At 43.5% G+C, this 21,682-nt stretch overlaps 1 protein-coding gene across 7 annotated transcripts; it reads left to right on the plus strand.

Moving 5' to 3' along the window:
• Nucleotides 1-1,650: 1,650 nt before the first annotated feature.
• On the plus strand, nt 1,651-19,477 carry LOC309355255 (leukocyte immunoglobulin-like receptor subfamily A member 2). Of its 7 annotated transcripts, none has more exons than XM_081885937.1 (11): nt 1,651-1,755; nt 2,454-2,486; nt 3,058-3,350; nt 5,338-5,613; nt 6,750-7,028; nt 10,086-10,376; nt 11,877-12,167; nt 13,122-13,406; nt 14,984-15,274; nt 16,753-16,940; nt 18,491-19,477. In XM_081885937.1, the coding sequence occupies exons 1-10, from the start codon at nt 1,724-1,726 to the stop codon at nt 16,908-16,910; spliced, it is 2,229 nt and encodes a 742-aa protein (XP_081742063.1). In that variant the 5' UTR covers nt 1,651-1,723; the 3' UTR covers nt 16,911-16,940; nt 18,491-19,477. The 7 variants fall into 7 exon arrangements, with proteins under 7 accessions (XP_081742063.1, XP_081742064.1, XP_081742066.1 ...); XM_081885938.1 differs by having other exon boundaries at nt 18,511-19,477; XM_081885939.1 differs by having other exon boundaries at nt 1,724-1,755; nt 2,454-2,520.
• The last annotated feature ends 2,205 nt before the right edge of the window (nt 19,478-21,682 follow it).

The following is a 21,682-nucleotide window of genomic DNA, read 5'->3' on the forward strand; positions in this document are numbered from 1 at the left end:
TCAACATGTCTGCTCAACCCAATGGCAACACATACATGTTCTTCATATCCTGAGCACAATCACCAGGACATGTTATCAGCTCTCCTCACCACACCATCCTGTTATGCAAGCAATGTTCCCTGAATCTGCTATCAATATCTCTTATGGCAGGAACCAAGATTACTTGCAGTGTTTTGCCATCGTAGGCTGTTTGCTTTCTATTTATAGCTGGAAAAGAATCTGCTTCTAAACATTCTCTGCAAAGCTGTTCACTTTGGCATTGAACGCTCCTCGGATTATTTCCCATGTGCCCAAATATTTACTGCCCGTTAGCCATCTTTATTTATTTGATAACTAACAGAATGATATCACAACTGCAAGAATACCTTCATACTTTGCATTTGCCCCCATGAGCAGGAGATACCAACACATTCCTGAAGCATGTGACTTCCATGGTGAAATGGTCACGTTTTGGATACAAAATTTCATATTCAAAACTGGAAAATCAGCCAGATTTTATTTAAAAAGTTGGAACTATACATTTGAGCTATGATGCTGATAAGGTATTATTATTATTATTATTATTATTATTATTATTATTATTATTATTATTATTATTCAGAGGCCTAGAAAAGGGGTGTTCCCCCTCCCATCCAAAGGGCCACATTCCCATAGTCTCCACTCGGATAAGTAGGAAATGATACCATGCTTCCCTGCCTCTGGAGCTGTAAACAGAAGGCAATGGGGTAAGTAGATGTGATGCCTTGTCTCCAGGGATAGGCAAATCTGTGATAGAATCATAGTTGGAGGGGGGACCTGAAGGGTCATCTTTTTCAACCCCCTGCAACGCCGGAATCACAACCAGATGATTCCTGACAGACGGTCACCCAACCTCTCTCATACACAGAGCTGGGTTAACCAGATTTCCACCTTTACAAGCAGCAAATTTCAAAATAGCTTTTGCTGATTTAAAGGCTTGCAATTTAATATTGGATAGCTGTATATTCCAGGATGCCGTTTCTGAATAAACCAACCCCAGATATTTAAACGTATGTACTTGGTTTATGATGTGTTCATCCAGGTGCCAAAAACATGCTTTTTAGGGTGCTTCCCAAATACAATGACCTGCGTCTTATCGTAATTTATAGTTAAAGCATTCCTTGTGCAATATGAACTTAATTTCGCAAGCAGTCGTCTCAGGCTTGCCTGGGTTCTAGATATAAGTACTAGGTCATCAGCATAAATTAAGACTAAGAGTTTTTGGTTGAGAATTGTGACAGGGGCAAACTAAGACCCTCCAGTCCTTTAACCATGTCATTAATATAAAATTTAAAGAAGAAAGGCGCCAAAATGCATCCCTCCAGTAATGGTCTTAATTCTAGTAGTAAGATGGCCCAATCTCTGTTTAAAGCCTCCACTGAGGAGATTCTACCACCTTCCAAGGCAGCCAATCTAGAAATGCATTTTCTTATGTATGTTTTCCATAAAAGCAATTCTATGGCCATTCAAAACCCTGCTTTGTGCTTGATTTATTTGCATGCAATCTGATATATGGCCGCAGGAGATTGTTTAGATTGAAGGAGACTCTGAGAAGCTCAAGGTCTAGGGTGGGGTAGCAAATGCGGCCACTGTCAGCTTCCTGACATTTCAGATGCAATCTGGGGCCTCGCTGAAAACATCGTGCTAAACAGAGCAGAGGACAGCAGCTCTGGAACTGGCTGAAAGACCCCAACATTTCTGCATCATGATACCCGTTCTCCCCATGGTGTTCTTTTGGTGAGATTTTTATATGGCAAAACAAAAGCAAATTCCTCCACAGTTGTTGATGGCGGTGGGGGGCAGGGGCAGAGGTTATAGAGATTTTTAAGGGAGGTGGCAAAAATCAGCAAAAGGTTCGTGGTAATAGGGTTCAGCCTTGCCAGTAGGCCTTTTCCCTGTTTTCAAAGCTGTGCTACTACAGGGAAGGGGCAAAGCCCATCTCAGCAGATGGTGGCGGCCACCATTTTCTTCCCCAGGACATTGGAGTAAAATTGTGATTATTTAGCATGTACTCTTCACATGGTCAGATGTATTCTGTGTGGGGTTTAAAAAAAAGGTTTATTGTGCGTTTGATAGGTGAAAGCCTTATAACGTGGGGCAAGGTAAAAATTAGGTATGGAATAACATAATTTCTGGTTTATTGGCACCATTGGTGGCTTCCATCTGTGAATAAATAGCAGCTTGAGGGGGATGAAGGAAGTTGTCTTACGCCAAGTCAGAACTTCGGCCCATCTAATTTAACATTGTTGACACTGACCGGCCGTTTCAGGCAAGAGTCTTTCCAGAGCTGGGGGACTGAATCTGGGACCTTCTGAATCCAAAACAGGTGCTCTATCTCTTTTCTAAAGGAGGGAGGGGGCTAATTTGTGTTGTTGAAGGGGAGAAGAATTAAACTATCTCCACCCACTAAATGTATGGTTCTTTCCTCTTCCCAGGCTCCTTTCTGGCTTAAGAGGAGGTGTTCAAAGGTAAGACTACATTGAAGCTGAATGTGGCAGGAATGTAAGTTACTCCAGTAACTTTGATCTGTGGGAAGCTTTTAAATGGGCTCTCTGCATCTGTGTGTGAGAAAGTGAATGAGTGAGTGATAGAGATTCTCCCCAGGGCCAAAAAGAGCTGTAGTGGTAAGAAACTGGGGTGCGGGGCTTAGGAACTGTTGCTGTTTCTGCAGCAGGGTCCTTGTCTCTAGTGTCTCGGAGCCATCCAATCAGCATAAAAGGGGAGCTTTTTAGCCACTGAGAAGGATACTTCACACTCTTTGTTCTAATTGAAAGATATTTCCATCCCTACCCACAATGCACCTGATGTAAGATCACTGAGGATCATTGTGGATAATTAAAATGGTGGCTATACTCAGCTCCTCCATTGCTCAGAGTCCTTTGCCTGCCACTCTGGTAGGCCCAAGGGGGTCCCATGACAGAGAAGGATGCCTCTGAGTCACTTTGCCTGGGGCCACCACAAACTTGAAGGCAACCATATAGGCCTCCCTTCTACTTCTACTATTATTATTATTATCTTTTTCTTTCCTTGTTAACCCAGTGAGATCCTTTGCGCTCCCAATATCACGTTGGAACCTAGCCTGGGAATCTTAGAGAGAGGAAATGCCACCATCAAATGCTGGAGTCCTTTGAACTTATTCATGAATTTTTCTCTGGAGATGCACAACCACAACATAAGCCACAACATAACCATTACCACCCAAATAGCCAGAGGAATGGCTGCATTTTACATCACTAATGTAAGCGGTGAACGTGGAGGGTTATACAGCTGTTACTATTACAGCAACCTATTTCGGTCAAATCACAGTGAACAAGTCAAGCTAATGATAATAGGTAAGACATCCACAGCAAAATCTTGCTCAGCATCCCAGCGAGGCCAGGTAAGGGAAAAGTCACATAGTTCATTGGTCCAGGCTAGATGTTTTGGTCTGATAACATGCTTAGAATGCTCCTTCAAAGATTGACACTGAATGCTTTAAGTCCACTTTAAGCCCCCCCCCTTTGCCCAAAATGCCTGAATGAAGACTTGGAACTTGCAATATTTAGGAGGTGTTCTTGATTTTAATCCTAAATAACACCCAAGAAATGTCCTTTAACTGGGAACAGTGTCCACAATGCTATGGTATCCTTTTTATTTTATTTTATTTTATTTTATTTATCAGATTAGATTAGATTAGATTAGATTAGATTAATTACTCACCCTTCACCAGCAGGTCCCAGGCAGGTTACAATAATTAAAATTCAGAATTAAAAAAAGGTAAAACAGATACCTTCATAAGAGTAGGTATCCTATACCCTTTTAAAATGTGGCTCGTTATTGGGGGGGGCGTGTTATTGTTCCTATTTTGATTTTATATATTGTGATCTTTTCTGTGAACCGCCCTGAGGCCTCCGGGTATAGAGTGGTATATGCATTCAATAAATTAATAATAATAATAATAATAATAATAATAATAATAATAATAATAATAATAATTAAAAAAGGGGTGAAAACTGTATCATGAAGATGCCAGGTGCACCTCTGTGGGAAGATAATGGCACAACAAATAGGCTGCCACAGAGAATACCCTTCCCGAGCCACGGCCACCCTGAACGTCTAAGGGAGGTAGAACTGCCAACTGATATTAACACCTAAGCTAGTCAGTAGGGAAGAAGGTCTGTTTGGTGCCTAAGTTATTTCGGGCTTGCTCAGGGCTTTGAACACAAATGTGAGCACCTTGAATTTAGGTCTGGAAATGAACCAGCAGAAAATGCAGCTGTTTTAGAACATGGGATATACGATATATATCTAATCTGGTCACTGCATTTTGGACCAACTAAAGTTTCTGAGTAATCTCCAAAGGCATAGAATGCATTGCAATAATTCAACTTCTGGCACTTACTGTAGACTCTTTATTTAATTCCAGCATGCATTTTCGCTGAATTCTGATTTTATAGTTATCAACATATATTTTTTTAAAAAAAATTCATTGAATTGAGCTTCTTGTATGCTGCTTAGAGACTATTCTAATTAAGCAGTATATCATACTTCTCAATTATCCCAATTTGAACAGGACATGCCGGAATTACAGAAGCCATCCTGGCTTCTGATTGGATCCAAGAATGTCCCATTGTTTTGGTCTGGTGCTCTGGCGCGAATCAGTTGGTTTGTGCCAGAGTTCCAGACCAAGGATAAGGAACACGGGTAGCGCTGTGGGTTAAACCACAGAGCCTAGGACTTGCCAATCAGAAGGTCGGCAGTTTGAATCCCCGCAACAGGGTGAGCCCCCATTGCTCCTGCCAACCTAGCAGTTTGAAAGCACATCAAAGTGCAAGTAGATAAATAGGTACTGCTGCGGCAGGAAGGTAAACGGCATTTCCATGCGCTGCTCTGGTTTGCCAGAAGCGGCTTCGTCATGCTGGCCACATGACCTGGAAGCTGTATGCCGGCTCCCTCGGCCAGTAAAGCGAGATGAGCGCGCAACCCCAGAGTCGGTCATGACTGGACCTAATGGTCAGGGGTCCCTTTACCTTTACCAGACCAAGGAAGCCTTGTATTTTGGTCTCACACTCTTGCATGAGTCAGCTGGGCAGGATATAAACAATAAATCATCATCATCATCATCATCATCATCTCCCGTAAGAGCTTGGGAGCCAAATTGGTTTTGCACCCAATGCAAAACCAATTTTAAAAAAAGGATTCTGGGCATGTGTGGGGGGTGGGTGGGGGTTGGGAAGCCAGGTAAGTACAAAAGCTATTCAGGAGGTGTGTTTCAAGTCAGTGTGTCTGCACTGTCTTTTGCAAGGACTGAATTCCTCAAGAATCTTTGTCTTTGCACAGATCAAACGTTAGGGAAGCCTAATATCTCCTTCAGTTCCATGGATCAGATCGCACTGGGAAGTAATTTCACCATCTGTTGCCAAAGCCCACATGAGGATGTGGAGTTCTATTTCCAAAATGCTGATACCCAGGTGACACATCAGACTATGGCAAACAATTTCATTGTCAGCAAGGCAGAGCCGAGGCATGGAGGGAACTACCAGTGCAGTTACCACCGTCCTTTAGAACCCTTTATCAGCTCAGAGCCCAGCAGCTCTCTGTTGTTGCTGCTGACAGGTAAGAAGTCAAACATCTTCACATCAAGCATCGTTCTTCCAAATACTGTAATAGGTTCAGATCTGGTAAAGTACAATAACACCCTTGTAAAGTATACAGTTGGGGGGGGGTTCTCCTCCCCCCTTTATTTTTCTCTTCTGCACAGGTTCTCTTTCTCTCTCTTTTATTTACATCTCACAATGTCTAGTGCACATTAAATTATGTACTTTTTGAACTTTCAGTAAAGATGTTTTTAAAAAAGAAAAAGACAGCATCTTTGCATGCACGTCCCTAACCTCATCTCTCAGTCTGGATTTTTCATTTTAGCTTAATTCTAGCTACGGCATATTCCAAATGTTTAGTAGCGAAATATCAGGAGGCTGTATATACAATGACAGATCTCTCTGTGGAGTCAATGGAGGTTTTTATTGTTTGATGTTTTATTGTGCTTTTAAATCTGTTGGAAGCCGCCCAGAGTGGCTGGGGAAACCCAGCTAGATGGGCGGTGTATGTATGTATGTATGTATGTATGTATGTATGTATGTATGTATGAATGAATAAATGAATGAATGAATGAATGAATAATAATTATTATTATTAGTGAAGGCAGCAAAGGCATTTATCCATAAGCTGAGAGATGACAAATATGAGTTTCATATACAGTACCAGCAACATGTTCATTTGGGAGGCCCAAGGCCGGAGTATGCTAAGGGTTCAGGGGAAGGCAGTTGAGGAACTGCAGCAAGTCTCAGAAGATGCTACAAGACCCAGAGCTCCCTCTGAAGAGGAAATGGTTGCTAAACCACTCGGTTGAAGCTGAGGTTTAAAGGCAATCTTGTGGAAGGATGAAATAATGTAATCAGCTCCACTTACAGGCAGCAAATGGGATATATGATTTGTGAGTTTATGGCAAAGGCTGAAGCTCACTGAGAAAGCAGAAGGTCTCAGGTCGAATCACTGGCATCTTCAGGTAGGTCTGGGAAAGAAATCTTGGAGAACCACGACCAGCCAGTGTAGACAATGATCTGGCAGTTTCCTATGTCCCTGTGTCCACACACATTGCTGTTGAATGCTAAGGTGGAGACACCTGCCTCTTCCCACCCTTTACAAGCACGCCATGATGGGCCACCTCACATCTCTTTTTCTTCTGCATGCAGATCTCAGCTTAAGCAGACCCAACATCTTCCGAAGACCCAGTGATTCAATTGCCCTGGGGGGGCGTGTGAAGATACAGTGTCAACCTAAAGATGGAGCCACCTCGTTTTATTTTTATAAGGCTGGAGGCTCAAAAGCGGTGGGGCCCATGCCTTTTCCCTCAGGTGAACTTTCCATTAGTAATGTCAGCCTGGAACACAAAGGGAATTTTAGCTGCATCTATGGACGGAAACCTTTCCTCGTCTCAAAACTGAGTACATCCCTGGAGCTTCTCGTATCAGGTATAGTATCTTATTTGGTGTGTCCTGAACTTATCACATCATTTAATTTGCAGTGCCATTGAAACTTAAATACAGTGGTACCTTGGGTTACAGACGCTTCAGGTTACAGACTCCACCAACCCAGAAATAGTACCTCAGGTTAAGAACTTTGCTTCAGGATGAGAACAGAAATCACGCGATGGCAGTGGGAGGCCCCATTAGCTAAAGTGGTACCTCAGGTTAAGAACAGTTTCAGGTTAAGAACGGACCTCCAGAATGAATTGTTCTTAACCTGAGGTACCACTGTAATTCATTGCTTTTAGCCTCTTTCCATATGAGCCTACCTGGACCCTGAGATCATCTTCTGATGCCTTTCTGCATGTGCCTCCACCTCAAGAGGTCCAAATGGTGGCAACACGAGAAAGAGCCTTTTCTGCAGTAGCTTTCTGTCTGTGGAATGCTCTCCCCAGGGAAGTTCGCCTGGCGCCTTCATGATACACCTTTAGGAACCAGGCAAAAACTTTCCTTTTTAACCAGGCTTGGTTGACGTGTTTGACATCCTATACCCTTTTAAAATGGGGGGTTGGTGGGGGGATGGGGCATTGGGTTGTTGTCTTTATTTTGATGATATATTATGTGGTTTTATATTCTGCTTTTGTTTTGTGTTTTGTATAGGTTGGTATATAAATTCAATTAATACTAATACTAATATAAGAAAAGTCTCACAGGGTAATGTCCAACTAAGTCCAACTAAGCTTGAGTATCAATGGCCTTTGTCTATTTTTATGTTAATATTTTATTATAAACATACAAACATAATATTATTACAATCAAACATTCACTCATTTATCATTTATTTCTAAAGCATCCTACATTAAAAATGTGTCTTTAATGTTCTATAGTACACATATAATATTGTAGGGTTTTCTAAAATTTTAAGCATTTACATTTCATGTGTGTGTGTGTGAATTTTACCTTTGTTTGCATGCTCTTTTGGATACATAGACAAAAATACTGTGATAGATTTTGTGTGTGTTTTATTTTGATTATTTGAGATGTTAAGAGAGAAATACAACCTGCAGTGGAATTCCTGGGCTAGCGGATGCAAAATGACCGGGCCAAGCTAGGGCCATTAAGAAACAATACAGGGCCCTTGAGATCCATGAACAATGCAAGAGAACTGTCCTCCCCCTTGCCCTGAGGTGTGAACAGAGACTGGGTTTAGACCAGGGTAACTGGTTGAGGTGGCAGGAAAAGAAAGTTTTTTTTGAGCAAGGGTTGCTGGGAAAAATAAGAAGGAAGAAATTTTTGGGAAGGCTGGCTGGAAGAGATGCCCTGGACTGCAGGGCTGCACTGCTATGGGGGATCAGCCCCTCTTGAAATGACCAGGCTGTAAGATCTGGACTCCCTGCATGCAGACTGAAGGTGTAAATAGGTGAATAAACCATATTTCTTAAAGCTATGACAGTCTCCAAAGGACCACAGACCCTGGATGAGTGCCTGGAACCCCATGGGCTCATGCAGAGAGAGGGGGGGCACCCAACTTTTGCAACCGTGCAGTCACAAAATAATAAATAATCCGCAAACCAAGAAAACAATAATTTCATAAAACAGAAACAGCTACTAGCACCATTTACACAGAGGACAGCTATAAACCTTAGCATTCTCAGTTTTAAAAACAGTTAAAATAGGCATTTTAAAACGTATTTATTTAACCCAGAGGCCCATGTGTCCTCTGTAATTTTAGGGTTTGCCTAAATAAATAAATAAAAATTATTTATACTCAGCCCACCTGGCTGGGTTTCCCCAGCCACTCTGGGCAGCTCCCAACAGAATATTAAAAGCACAATAAAGCGTTAAACGTTAAAAACTTTCCCAAACAGGGCTGCCTTCAGATGTCTTCTAAAAGTCAGGGAGTTGTTTCTTTCCTTGACATCTGATGGGAGGGCGTTCCACAGGGCAGGCGCCACTACTGAGAAGGCCCTCTGCCTGGTTCACCTGGTTCACCAGCTATAGCCATTCCTGAACAGAGATAGCTTGATCACTGTAGCCCATTCATTCATAATCTCAAGGCTGGATTACTGCCACATACTGTACTCTAGGAGTGGCTGTCCTTGGTGCTGATTGGGACGCTCCAGCTGGTGGGCAATGCAATGCTAGGCTGCTTATGGGGGCACATAGCTGCCAACATATAACACCACTGTAAAAAAAACAGCTGCACTGTCTTCCCATCTACTACTGAGCCGGTTCAAGGTCCTTGTGTTAATCTACAAAGTCCTGGGTATCTTAAGGACCACCTGAACCTTTATATCCAGCTTCACCACTGAGGTCATCTGCATGGGCATCACTGGTCGTCCCCAAAATTGGCAAGGCTCACCTGACAGCAATATGAAGCTGAGCCTTTAGTGCCATCAGCCCAGTCCTGTGAAATGCCAATAGAGATTCAGTGGGTGCCTTGAAATGCCGGCCAAAAATTATGCAGGCAGGTAAGGACATGTATTTCTGTAACAGCTAATTGATGACCTCTGGTTTAAAATTTTACCCAGTTCTTATTCCATATAGGTATTAATTTTGCGAGCTGCTTTCAGTTTTTTATGCTAATTTTTTAATAACTATTTTTTAAAATAAATAAATTGTTTTTTAAAATAAATAAATAGCCCCTACAGAATTTCTTTTGACCAAGCTGAGTTGTTGGGTGGAGGTCTATGATCAGAACAGAAGTGGTTGTCACCTGCCCCTTATTCATTACTATGGCAGAGAAAAGTTCGGTACAGTGGTACCTTGGGTTAAGTACTTAATTCGTTCTGGAGGTCTGTTCTTAACCTGAAACTGTTCTTAACCTGAAGCACCACTTTAGCTAATGGAGCCTCCCACTGCCACCGCGCCGCCGGAGCACGATTTCTGTTCTCATCCTGATGCAAAGTTCTTAACCCGAGGTACTATTTCTGGGTTAGCGGAGTCTGTAACCTGAAGTGTATGTAACCTGAAGCGTATGTAACCCGAGGTACCACTGTATGTATGTTAACAAGACTTGGCAACTGGGGAGGGATCCCCCCCCTTATATTTTCTTTTGCACAGATCCCAAATTATCCAGACCCAAGATCTTCCTGACACCCGCTGAGCCTGTTTACCCAGGAACAAAAGTCACTATCCATTGCCAAAGCCAAGACATTGCAGCAGCATTCTATTTTAAAAAGGATACAGACCAAATGGTCCCTACGGCCATCAGTAACAACGGGGCCACGGCAATTTTCGACATCAGTAATATAAAGCCGGCACATGCTGGGAACTATATCTGCACTTATCGCCCCAAGCTAGAACTTTTTGTCACCTCACCATCCAGTGATCCTGTGGAACTGCTTTTCAGAGGTATGTTCTGAGTGTTTAGGTGGAACAAGAAATAATTTCAAGAGTGAAGTTAAGTAAGCTGACAGTAGTATAAGGGTAAGCCCCAATTCCGAGAGTCTGATGGGACCCCTTAGTCTCTTAAGTTTGCATGGGTAGGCAAACTAAGGCCCAGGGGTCGGATCCAGCCCAATTGCCTTCTAAATCCGGCCCACGGACAGTCTGGGAATCAACGTGTTTTTACATGAGTAGAAGGTGTGCTTTTATTTAAAATACATCTCTGGGTTATTTGTGGGGCATAGGAATTCGTTCACTTTTTACCTTCAAAATATAGTCCAGCCCCCACATGGTCTGAGGGACAGTGGACCGGCCCATGGCTGAAAAGTTTGCTGACCCCTGCCTTTGAGTTTGATTGATAATATCCCGTGATATCCCATGCCATAAGTCCCCCATGACATGTATTTCAGGATCATGTGACCCCTCTTCATGGACTAATAGGCAGAGTTTTTAAAACCCCTAGCCAATTTGACTAGAGTCACAATAAGGTATCTGATTGGCTTGAGCGGGCTATGTGACCCCTCTACAATGATGTCACATCACTGTGGACTAATCAGAGGTTTTAAACCCCCAACCAATCTGCTACTTAATCTGCTAGAACTTTTAGAAGTGCTGGGGCAGCCTCAGTGTGTTCACTCCTAAGAATGTGTCTGGGCATGTAAAGAGGCCATCCTACATCAAGCCCAAGTCCCCCCCTTCCCTGATTGTATGAGGTTGAATACCTCTGCCTATTGGCCCACAATAACCTGCTGTCATTGTGGAGAGGTCACATGACCTCTCCAAAGGCATGGCATGGTGGTCTTAAAGGGTGGTACTTCTGATTCAGGGCTTCCGGGGTGGCATATCATGTGATCATCAATCAAGCTGGACGATGACGACTAGGGGGTGAGGCTTAAGCATTTGACAGGCAGTTGGACCTTTATACTACTGCTGACAACCAGAAATAGCTGTGGATATATGAGTGGGAAATTATTCAGTCTGATATTTACACTGGCCACCTCCATTATTGTTTTGCTAAATATCAATGCTAGGAAAGTTCATGGTGACCTCATTCACACATCCGAAAACCGTATGAGAACCAAAACAGAGCCCTCCATTGTAATCCACAGTTTTATTAATTTTGCAGTGCAGTTATGCAATCACAATGTGCACAAAAATGCACATATTAGGGTAAAACATGCCTTAAAGGGCATATATTATTGAAAACAACATACAAAATGCATTATTGTAGGGGAAATCGCTTTGCAAAAATGTGCATATTAGATAAGATTTGTGTTCAGTGCTGATAAATTTTCATGATGTTTTTTTAAAAAAAACACACACAGCAAACTGATACAAAAAATGTAATGCATTGAATGGAAAATGAGAAAAAGAGAAGCCAAAATTGACAAATTCACCCATCCCCAGACACGCCCCAATCACATGGTGGCAGTCAGCATCTAAATTCCTTTTTCCTTCTGTGCGCAGATGACAGCTTAATAAAACCTTCAATCTCCATCAACCCCAGTGAGTTAGTTGCCCTTGGAGGACAAGTCAATATTGTGTGCACAATTGCGTATGGATCTGCACAGTTTTATCTCCATAAGACTGGAGATCCAACACCAAAGTATTCCAGGATGGGTAATTCGAGCACCCACACTTTTCCCATTACCAATATCAGCTTGGAGGACAAAGGGCATTATACTTGCAGCTACATATGTTCAGGAAATTCCTTTTTCATCTCAAAACAGAGTGTCCCCCTGGAGCTTCTGGTAACAGGTAAGGCTAGTCCTCCATCAATCTGCAGTATTTGTTTTAGAATGGCCTTTGAAGCTTATTCATTTATTTATCTAGCACTTCTGGTTGCTTATGTCATAAATGTTTAAATGGGAATTTGCTCAGGTGAGCTTGAGAGGTAGCAGTGTTCTCCTGCTCCTGCGTTTTTAACATCACCATGATATGAGGAAATTAAGCAAAGTGCATCTTTCTCCTAGCTATGGGATAACACAATGGCGAGGGACGGAACAAACTACAACTGCTTATTTTCCAGGCTGCTGTTCAGGTCACTGGGTTGGAGCCAGTAAGAATAGTTGGCAACTCAACAGAAATGCAGGATTCTTCCCCCGTGAACTTCTAGAATATTTGGCTAAACTGGATTTGCCTGGGGAAAGTTCATCACAAAGAGGTCTAAATGTTCTTTCACGTTGAAGACGTGTTAGACTTAGGCCCGTTTAAACAGTATCAAACCACTTTCAACAACCATGTCTTCCAGCAAAGACTCAAAAGGAAGTGTAGTTTGTTAAGGGGACTGACAGTTGCTAGGAGACCCTTATTCCCATCACGGAGGTACAATTTCCAGAGTGGTTTAACAACCAATGCCTTAGAAATCAATGTGTCTTCACAGAGAACTCTGGGAATTGTGGTTCAGTTAGGAGAATCGGTGTCTCCTAACAACTCTCAGGATCCTTAACAAACTATACTTCCTGGGATTCACAAGCTGTAATTGTTTAAAGTGGTGCAATACTCCTTTAAATGTATAGTGCACGTGAGCCGTTAATATGTCTGCACAAAAAATTGCAGCAAGGCATACCTGGTCGATGTCCTTTCTCTGGAAATAATATAAACCAGCAGTTATAATCAGATCTCTCCGTAGTGCTGAAGAGATCAAGAAAAAAGCAGGGCGATGATAATTGGAGTGGGACTCCTCACCATCCAATCTCTCCCTTTCCACAGATCCCAGTTTACCCAGACCCAGTCTTTCCCTGAGTTCTGTCATTGTCAATGCGGGAGAAACTGTCTCCCTCCAGTGCCACAGCCAAGACAGGGCCGTGACATTCTATCTCCAAAAGTCTGAAGAAACGAAGCCTCTGCAGCACCTTGTGACCAGCAAGAACACGGCCACCTTCACCATCATTGCAGAGCAGGAGCACAATCGAAGCTTTGCCTGTAGTTACCGCCCTTCGTCAGATCTTTTTGTCATCTCAGAGCCCAGTAAGCCTGCAGAGTTTCTAGTTATAGGTAAGGGAGTCGTCATTGCAAGCACCTTCCCCACCTCCCTTGCTTCAGCTTTCATTTCTGGTTTGAGCTTGAGCATCAAGCTGGGTGTTTACTAGCACAAGGTACCAGAAGGCTATCTGGAGAGGGCACATAACATGGATTAAACCAGGGATCAGCAAGGTTTACCTCGCCTGGGCCGGTTCACCCTCTGTGGGCTGGATCCCTCTGTGGGCTGGATCGCACACTCACACACACACACACCCCCGCCGCCGCAATTTCCAGCATCTGTGTAGACGTGATTTCCAGTGTCTGCATCTGCACAGACACGATTTCCGGGATCTGCGTCTGCGCAGAGGTGATTTACGGCATCTGCGCATGTGCAGACCTAATTTCCGGCACTGCGGATGCAAGTCTCCGTGCTGCGCTGCGCCAGTCTAGCGCAGCGTGAGGGGACTTATGGAGCAGATGGCTCGGTTCGGGGGCAGCTCAGGGGCCGGTTAAACGACCCCCATGGGCTACTTGTGGCCCATGGAGCCTTAGGTTGCCGACCCCTGGATTAAACAGAGGTTTATTTAAAGAGTCCCACTTCCTGGGTGGGAAGATGTAGCGTTTAAAAAATAATAATTCCCCTGCCTGTTGCATATCAGACTTTCCTGGAAAACATCTGGGCTGACTTTGTTAAAGCAAGTTTTGCATACTTGGTGACCCCTGTTGGGAATCTGTGTATGTGCAGCTACTCACACAGAGTCAATTAAGGTTTGGCAGACAGCCAGAAGGCAATCTGAAGGAATAAGTCTGCCTGGTGATAACAGAGACATGGAGACCACTCCCTGACTGGTCAAGCTCTCTCAAAGGAGTGATAATTAATGGCCTACTAACTGTTAGTTCAGTATTTCAGGTTCAGAGTTCTGTGTGTCAGTGTAGGAGTTGTGAGTCGTGTCAGAGAGAGCTAGCAAAAGATCTGTGTTCTGTTCCTGTAAATAGTCCACTGTATATAATAAACACCTAACTACAAGTTCCTGGTTCCTGCTTCATCTATCCTGTCTGCAGCCAAGTCCCCAATTGCTTCCGTGGATTCTGCATTTACTCTGCTAGGTCTGGCTAAGGTCCTGCAACTAGTCAGAAAGTTGTGAAACACCAAATAGGTTTTGAAAGGGCTGTAAGTTATCTGCTTTTCTGTGCTTCATGCTTTATATGTTTATCTAACAAATACAACTTGTTAAAGTTCATTCTGAGTGTTCCTTTTACTGCCAGCCTGAATCCAAAAGAATATCTGATAAGACAGCCATTCACTTACTATATTCCACCAGCAAGTGAAAGTTTATCTGTTTTGACAAGTAATTGACTGGCTTTCTCTTTTTATGAGTTATTTCATTTTACTTTTTTTAAAAAAAGTATTCTCTGCTTTGTCTTAAGATAGTTTTGATCAGCTGTTGTTTAGCTTGTTTTATTTCCTTGTGTGCTTGTTTTGAAATACCATATGGCTTCCATTAAAGAGAAAAGCATAATCCCTCATGTAGCTTCCTATCCTGTGGCTGAAGACAGAGCCCTGGCTTATGGTTGTCAACATCTCAATTCCTGTTTCCTTTTGTGCACAGATCGCAGGTTACACACACCAACCATCTCCATTGTTACTAGTCAGCTGATTGTCCCTGGAGCACAAGTCAACATCATATGTACAACTAATGGCGGACCTGCAAAATTCTATCTCCACAAGGCTGGCGATCCAATGCCAAAACAGTTGGTGAAGGCTCACAATCATGTGGGTATTTTTTCCATTGGCAATATCAGCAGGAAGGATGAAGGGAACTATAGCTGTAGCTATGCATGTTTAGATCGCCCGCTGTTGGTCTCACAACCAAGTAACTTCCTGGAACTTCTTATATCAGGTATGTTGTTGTTGTTGTTGTTGTTGTTGTTGTTGTTGTTATATCAGGTATCTTCTTCTTCTTCTTCTTCTTCTTCTTCTTCTTCTTCTTCTTCTTCTTCTTCTTCTTCTTCTTGTTTTTAAAAGCGGGGGCCGATGACAATCAGTGCAGAATACATAAAATGCTCATCCAACAACATCTTTGGTAGTCTGACTCAATCCATTAGAATAATGGGGCCTGCCACCGCACGATTTCCGTTCTCATCCCGAAGCAAAGTTCTTAACCCAAGGTACTATTTCTGGGTTAGCAGAGTCTGTAACCTGAAGCATCAGTAACCTGAAGTGTCTGTAACCCGGGGTACCACTGTCTTTGCTTGAGTATAAATTGATAGAATAAAAATTTACCTTTTAAATTTCTGTATAGCTGTCAAGGGGCACAACTGGCACTTAACGTTCCCTGGCTACGCTCAGTCCTCAGAGCTGTAGTTTGTTGATGATGCTGGGAGGGAATTGTAGTGCTCTGAGAAGTGAACTACAGTTCCCAGAATTCTTTGGAGAAAGCCATGTGCTTTAAATGCATGTTCAAAATGCTTTCAGTGTGTGGTGTGGATGTAAACATTTAGTATTGCATCTGGGAGTGGGTAATGGGAAGCAGCTCCCCCTACCAGTGCAGTGTAGATGTTCTTCCCTTCCTCTGATGTATGGACTTTTTGGCTCAGTTTTAACAAATTTACCCCTTTCCACATCCCCTTTTGGTTGCATTGTGGTTTTGGACTATTATGAGTGTGAATACTAAGAGTCTTCTTGTGCATATTTTCTGAGTCAACTGAGCATAGCTGGCATTCCATAATATACAGCTGGAAATCAGGGCCACAGAAGCACTGGACATGCTGCTGACTATGGCCTATTTTATTTAAATTTATTTTCCACCACAAACAGTGTTGAAGGTGCATCACATACTGTATAGTACCATGGAGAGACCTGGTCTGCATAGAGACATTGGATTCTTATCTCATTACACACGATAAAGCTATTTTTAGCCATCTCACCCCTTGGTTTTTCCTGTAAGACCAATTGCAGTCGTTAACAGGTTTCCACACCTATCAGCCAACCACCCATTCCCGCCACCCTTCTGAGTAATACCCCTCCCCACCCTCTCACTATATATAAGGGTCTGGTGACTTCTGTTTCAGTGTATCTGAAGAAGTGTGCATGCACCCGAAAGCTCATACCAGTAACAAACTTAGTTGATCTCTAAGGTGCTCCTGGAAAGGATTTTTTTTATTTTGTATAGTCCCAGTTAATGCATTTCCGAGGACAGTCAGGAAGTCTGGGTTGCATGGATATAAAAGCTATTGCACAACTAACTCTGTATGCAGATGTACTTGCCTCTGCTTTCACATCCAGAGCAATGCATCCTGCACATTGTGGTCTGTTGGAATAGACCGCTGGTGGGATCAGTGGATTAAAGTCTCCCTGTTCATTTGCTTCTGTGCACAGGTCCTCACACCTCCAATCCAGGGACTTCTGAGCCTCCAGATTATACCCTGATCAACATAATTAGATTTGCCGTAGGAAGTCTGATCCTCTTCTTCCTCACATATGTCATAATCAGAGACCAGCAGCTCCAAAGGAAACGTGGCCTTAAAGTGAGATGACTCTCCTTCTGGAGGAAGCATGGATTTTAGGTGAGATTACTCTTCCACCACTTCCTGGTTCCACACTGGTTCCTTTGATTTTCCACACTAGGTCTGAACCTAATCCCAGGCCCTCCAAGTGTCCCTATTTTCCAGGGACAGTCATGTATTTACAGAAACCATCTCGGTTTCTGATTTGATCCTGGAATATCCTGCTTTTCCTTAGGATGTCCCAATTTTCATCGGGGAAATCTTGGAGGGTATAGAATTAGGCAACCCCTGAGTCAAGGAGATAAGTAACTATACAACCTTTAGAAGACATCTGAAGGCAGCTCTGTATAAGGAAATTTTCTTTAATGTTTTATTATGCTTTTATCTGTTGAAAGTCACTCAGAGCAGCTGGGGCAACCCAGTCAGGTGGGCGGGGTATAAATAATAAAATTTTTATTATTATGGAATAGGGCGTTCCTATTTTCAGCAGAGAAATGTTGCAGGATATGTAATCTTCAAGGGACTTTTTGCATTTGCCCACTGTTCATATTCTTTTCATTTTGAAAGAAAGGTCCAGGTTTAGTCACATCCCTTAGCTTCTCTGCTGAAATGATCACTGGTGAAAAGCTCCAGGATGCAAATCACAGGTGCAAGTCAGAGAAGACAGTTGAGAAGAGGGGGATAGATTAAAGGTCTGATACAGTTGAAGGCTGGTCCTTATTTTGCTTGGTATACATTCAAAGAAACATACAAATAATTTCATGCATTCAAGGGAGCTGTGGGCTAGCTTGTGTTTCTCTTATCACATCGGCCACCACTCCTTACCACGACTATGGGACAATCACCCTCCAAAGCCAAAGGACTTTCAAACACAATTTTTGATATTACATGGGTATCACATGTTCAAAGAAAGAAAACACCAACCGGTTGACTTCCAGAATCCCGTGGACACTACTTACAAGCCTCTTTGTATCCCATCTATTATCCTTATCCAACCTGGTGCCTCTATCCCTTTCTGTGCTCAGGAAGTCCCCAGGAATAGATGGAGTAGGGATAACAATGACACCATCCGTCCAGTGTTGATTTTAGGCAAACCTCCCAATGAATGGCAGCTTAGCCCCCTCTTGTCCCCCCTCAAGTTATGCACACAGCTCAGCCTCTAATGCCAGTGTCTAGTTAATCTGGGTTGGGGAAACCACTGAACCACTGAGCCTCTTGGGCTTGCCGATCAGAAGGTCAGCGGTTCAAATCTGTGCAACTGGGTGACCTCCTGTTGCTCGGTCCCAGGTCCTGCCAAGCTAGCAATTCGAAAGCACACCAGTGCAATTCGAAAGCACACCAGTGCAAGCAGATAAATAGGTAAATTCCTGCAGCAGGAAGGTAAATTGTGTTTCCGTGCGCTCTGGTTTCTATAACAGTGTTCCATTGTGCCAGAAGCAGTTTAGTCATGCTGGCCACATGACCCAGAAAGCTGTCTGTGGACAAACGCTGGCTCCCTCGGCCTGAAAGTGAGATGAGCTCCGCAACCCCGTAGTCGCCTTTGACTGGACTTAACAGTCCAGGGGTACTTTACCTATTGTTATCTCATGCCTTTTCCACTATATTTACAGGATATTTATATTGCCCTTAGATTTTGATGTGCAAAAGTACAAGAGATGTTGAAACCTCTGGCCAGGAAGCCAAGCAAAGATAGCTCCGTGAGTCCACCGTGATGACAATATAATTTTCTCAAGACATACAACAACAATATGAGATTATTTTTTTTTCAACACTCAGGCATACCAGATGCACCACTGCATGAAGCAGGCTGATAAGCAAGCTTCTTCTTTTTGTCACTGGCTGCAACCTATGAATTGGAGGGTTTCCCCCAATTCATCAGTCTTCAGGTGATCCTTTACAAAAAGCACGTTTTAATTATTGGGGCTGTTCTTCAAGGCACCATGTGTTTATTCTCTTTGGTTTGATTTATATTTTGTAATGGTGTTTTTTTTACCGGTATTTGATGCCATTGTGTTTTAGATGTGTTACTCTTAAACTGTATTTAAAAAATAATAATAAAGATGGCGTTTTCTTCTCAGTTTGTGTTCTTTCGTCCATTACATTGTATAATATTTTACACTGCTTCATAATCTCAAAAAAGTAGATAGTCTGAAAAACTGTGGCTTTGGGACTGTTGTAGGCCTTAGTTTTGTCATATATATGGTCAGAATCTTTTGATTTCTTTGTTGCTGCCTGCATGCGCTATACAGGGCAGCTAATATTTCAGTTTACAAGGCTCCATGTCCTTTTGATTTTAATTTTAAATTTTTATTGGAATTTTATTTACAACATAACACAAACGCCCCAATCCCCCATTACACAAATCCTCCCTCATTAAACGTGAACATAACATACAGTGAGCATAACATACAACAATACAAACAACCAAATAAAAGACTTCCTTTATCATGTCCTTTTGAATCAAGCTAGAATGAATAAGACACTGAGGAGCTCACTTGGTTAGAGTCTGACACAATCCTCTAGGACCACTCTTTCTATCTTTCTATGGGTGAGAGCTACCTATAGAAAATAACTGAGAAATACCTGGCTGGGGAACAGGTATTCATTCCACGTCCCATGCCCCAAGCAGGACAACAGCAGGATCTTGAGATAATACTCTTCGTAACTCAGTTTTTGTTTCACATGGTGTCAGGGGCTCAGGAGCAGAGGCACAGGAGAGGGAGGAAATGGAGAGCGAGGGGGAGGAATCCGAGGGGAGCGTAAGCGATGACAGTGGTCCGAGGAATTCCCTGAGTCTCTCCAGCGAATCGGAAGATTCACAGAAGGGGGCGCCCATGGCCAGAGCAAGGGGGGTGCCTAGGGGGACACCCCAGGAAGAAGGGGCCAGAGGGGACTCAGAGAGCAGCAGTTGGAAATCAGGACCAGCTTCCCCACCAGAGCACAGTGGGGGGGAGGAGTCCCAGGTATCGGGATCAGGCTGCTCACCACCAGCGAGAGGAGATGAGTCAGGATTGACCACGCCTCCACCGGAGAGCGCGGAAACGGTCGAGAGGAAGGTTGGAGGCTGGGCACGCGCGCCAAGCTCAAATGTACAGGCGAGCGGCACAGCAGGTAGCCCGGATAGGGAGCCAGGTCCTAAAGCCCGCCGGAAGGAGGGACAAGAGTCAGGGGGGTCAGCGTCAGAAGAGTCCAGAAAGGAGGAGACCCCGGGGGGCAGATGGACCCAGAGGAGGAAAGAACAACGGAAGAGGTGGAGTAAGGCTAGAGTCTTAAACTGGTGTACAGGGGGCGGAGACTCAGACGGAGCTTCGCCGGTCTAGGTTCTAGACGTAGAGCTGCACGCTGCGGCTTGTAAATGGAAACTGAACTTCAATAAAGACTTTTGTACATTACAACTGGCTAGCGTTGGTCCTCTGTGAGCTGGGACCTGGAGGCAGCTCTGACACATGGAAATGTTGATTTATTTATTTTTAATGTTTCTATACATTTATCAGCATGAAGCATTCATAGGGAGCCCAAGCCATCTGCTGCATTTAGACTGGAAGGGGCAATTTAAGCAGCCTAGACTTTCCTATAACATGGGAGGTGTTTCTGTGCTTTACAATCACAGTTTCCAGGGCTCCTGCCCTCAAGTGAAGCTGCCACAGTTTGAAAGGGTAAACCACCCAACCCCTGTAATTGTAATTGTTTCTGGCCATTGTGTTGCTTTTGATATTGCTGACAGTTTGAAAGGGCACAGTGCTCTGATTTGGATTTCATCATAACCTTGGGCACACGAGAATGGCCTCGAGTGATTTTTGTTGGGGACCTATGGAAGAATTGACAAGTATGAGGTGTTGTTGTGTTAATTCAGACAACTCGCCCAAAAGATCTGGTGCTACTGGCTTTAGAGGCTAGTACTTCCTTTTTTGTTGGGGACCTATGGAAGAATTGACAAGTATGAGGTGTTGTTGTGTTAATTCAGACAACTCGCCCAAAAGATCTGGTGCTACTGGCTTTAGAGGCTAGTACTTCCTGTTCCATATAGTCCGTATAGTCCATATAGTTAAAGCTATGGTTTTCCCAGTAGTGATGTATGGAAATGAGAGCTGGACCATAAAGAAGGGTTATTGCCGAAGAATTGATGCTTTTGAATTATGGTGCTGGAGGAGACTCTTGAGAGTCCCATGGACTGCAAGAAGATCAAACACATCCATTCTTAAGGAAATCAGCCCTGAGTGCTCACTGGAAGGACAGATTGTGAAGCTGAGGCTCCAATACTTTGGCCACCTCATGAGAAGAGAAGACTCCCTGGAAAAGACCCTGATGTTGGGAAAGATGGAGGGCACGATGAGAAGGGGACGACAGAGGACAAGATGGTTGAACAGTGTTCTCGAAGCTACGAACATGAGTTTGACCAAACTGCGGAAGGCAGTGGAAGGCAGGAGTGCCTGGCGTGCTCTGGTCCATGGGGTCATGATGAGTCGGACACGACTAAACGACTAAACAACAACAAAGTTCCTGCTCAGAGAACTTTGTGTGAAGTTTGAATTGCAATTATATGCTTGGATCCAGGGGATGTGAGACCCTTTGACAAGTGATCCTGACTCAAGGACATCCTTTAAGAGGTCACTACGAGAAAGACCTGTAGGTTTGGGGTAATCCAGGTGTTACCATCTGGGGATTGCAATGCTGAAAGGAAAGCAAGAAAATAATCAAAATGGCAACTTGGATGGGGGACTGTTTGTGAGCAATTGCATCTCCTACCAGCGGAGGTGAGAAGTGTGATGTCCCTACTGCCTATTAAAATTACAACCAGTCAC

Source organism: Podarcis melisellensis (genome assembly GCF_964234715.1).
Source record: "Podarcis melisellensis genome assembly, chromosome: 13".
NCBI lineage: Eukaryota > Metazoa > Chordata > Lepidosauria > Squamata > Lacertidae > Podarcis > Podarcis melisellensis.

Excerpts from the sequence above, each read along its gene's own strand:
- LOC309355255 (XM_081885937.1), top strand. The coding sequence starts at position 1,724 with ATGATACCCGTTCTCCCCATGGTGTTCTTTTG. Across the intron at positions 2,487-3,057 it reads TTAAGAGGAGGTGTTCAAAG|TGAGATCCTTTGCGCTCCCA; the intron begins GTAAGACTACAT and ends TTGTTAACCCAG. Across the intron at positions 3,351-5,337 it reads AGTCAAGCTAATGATAATAG|ATCAAACGTTAGGGAAGCCT; the intron begins GTAAGACATCCA and ends GTCTTTGCACAG.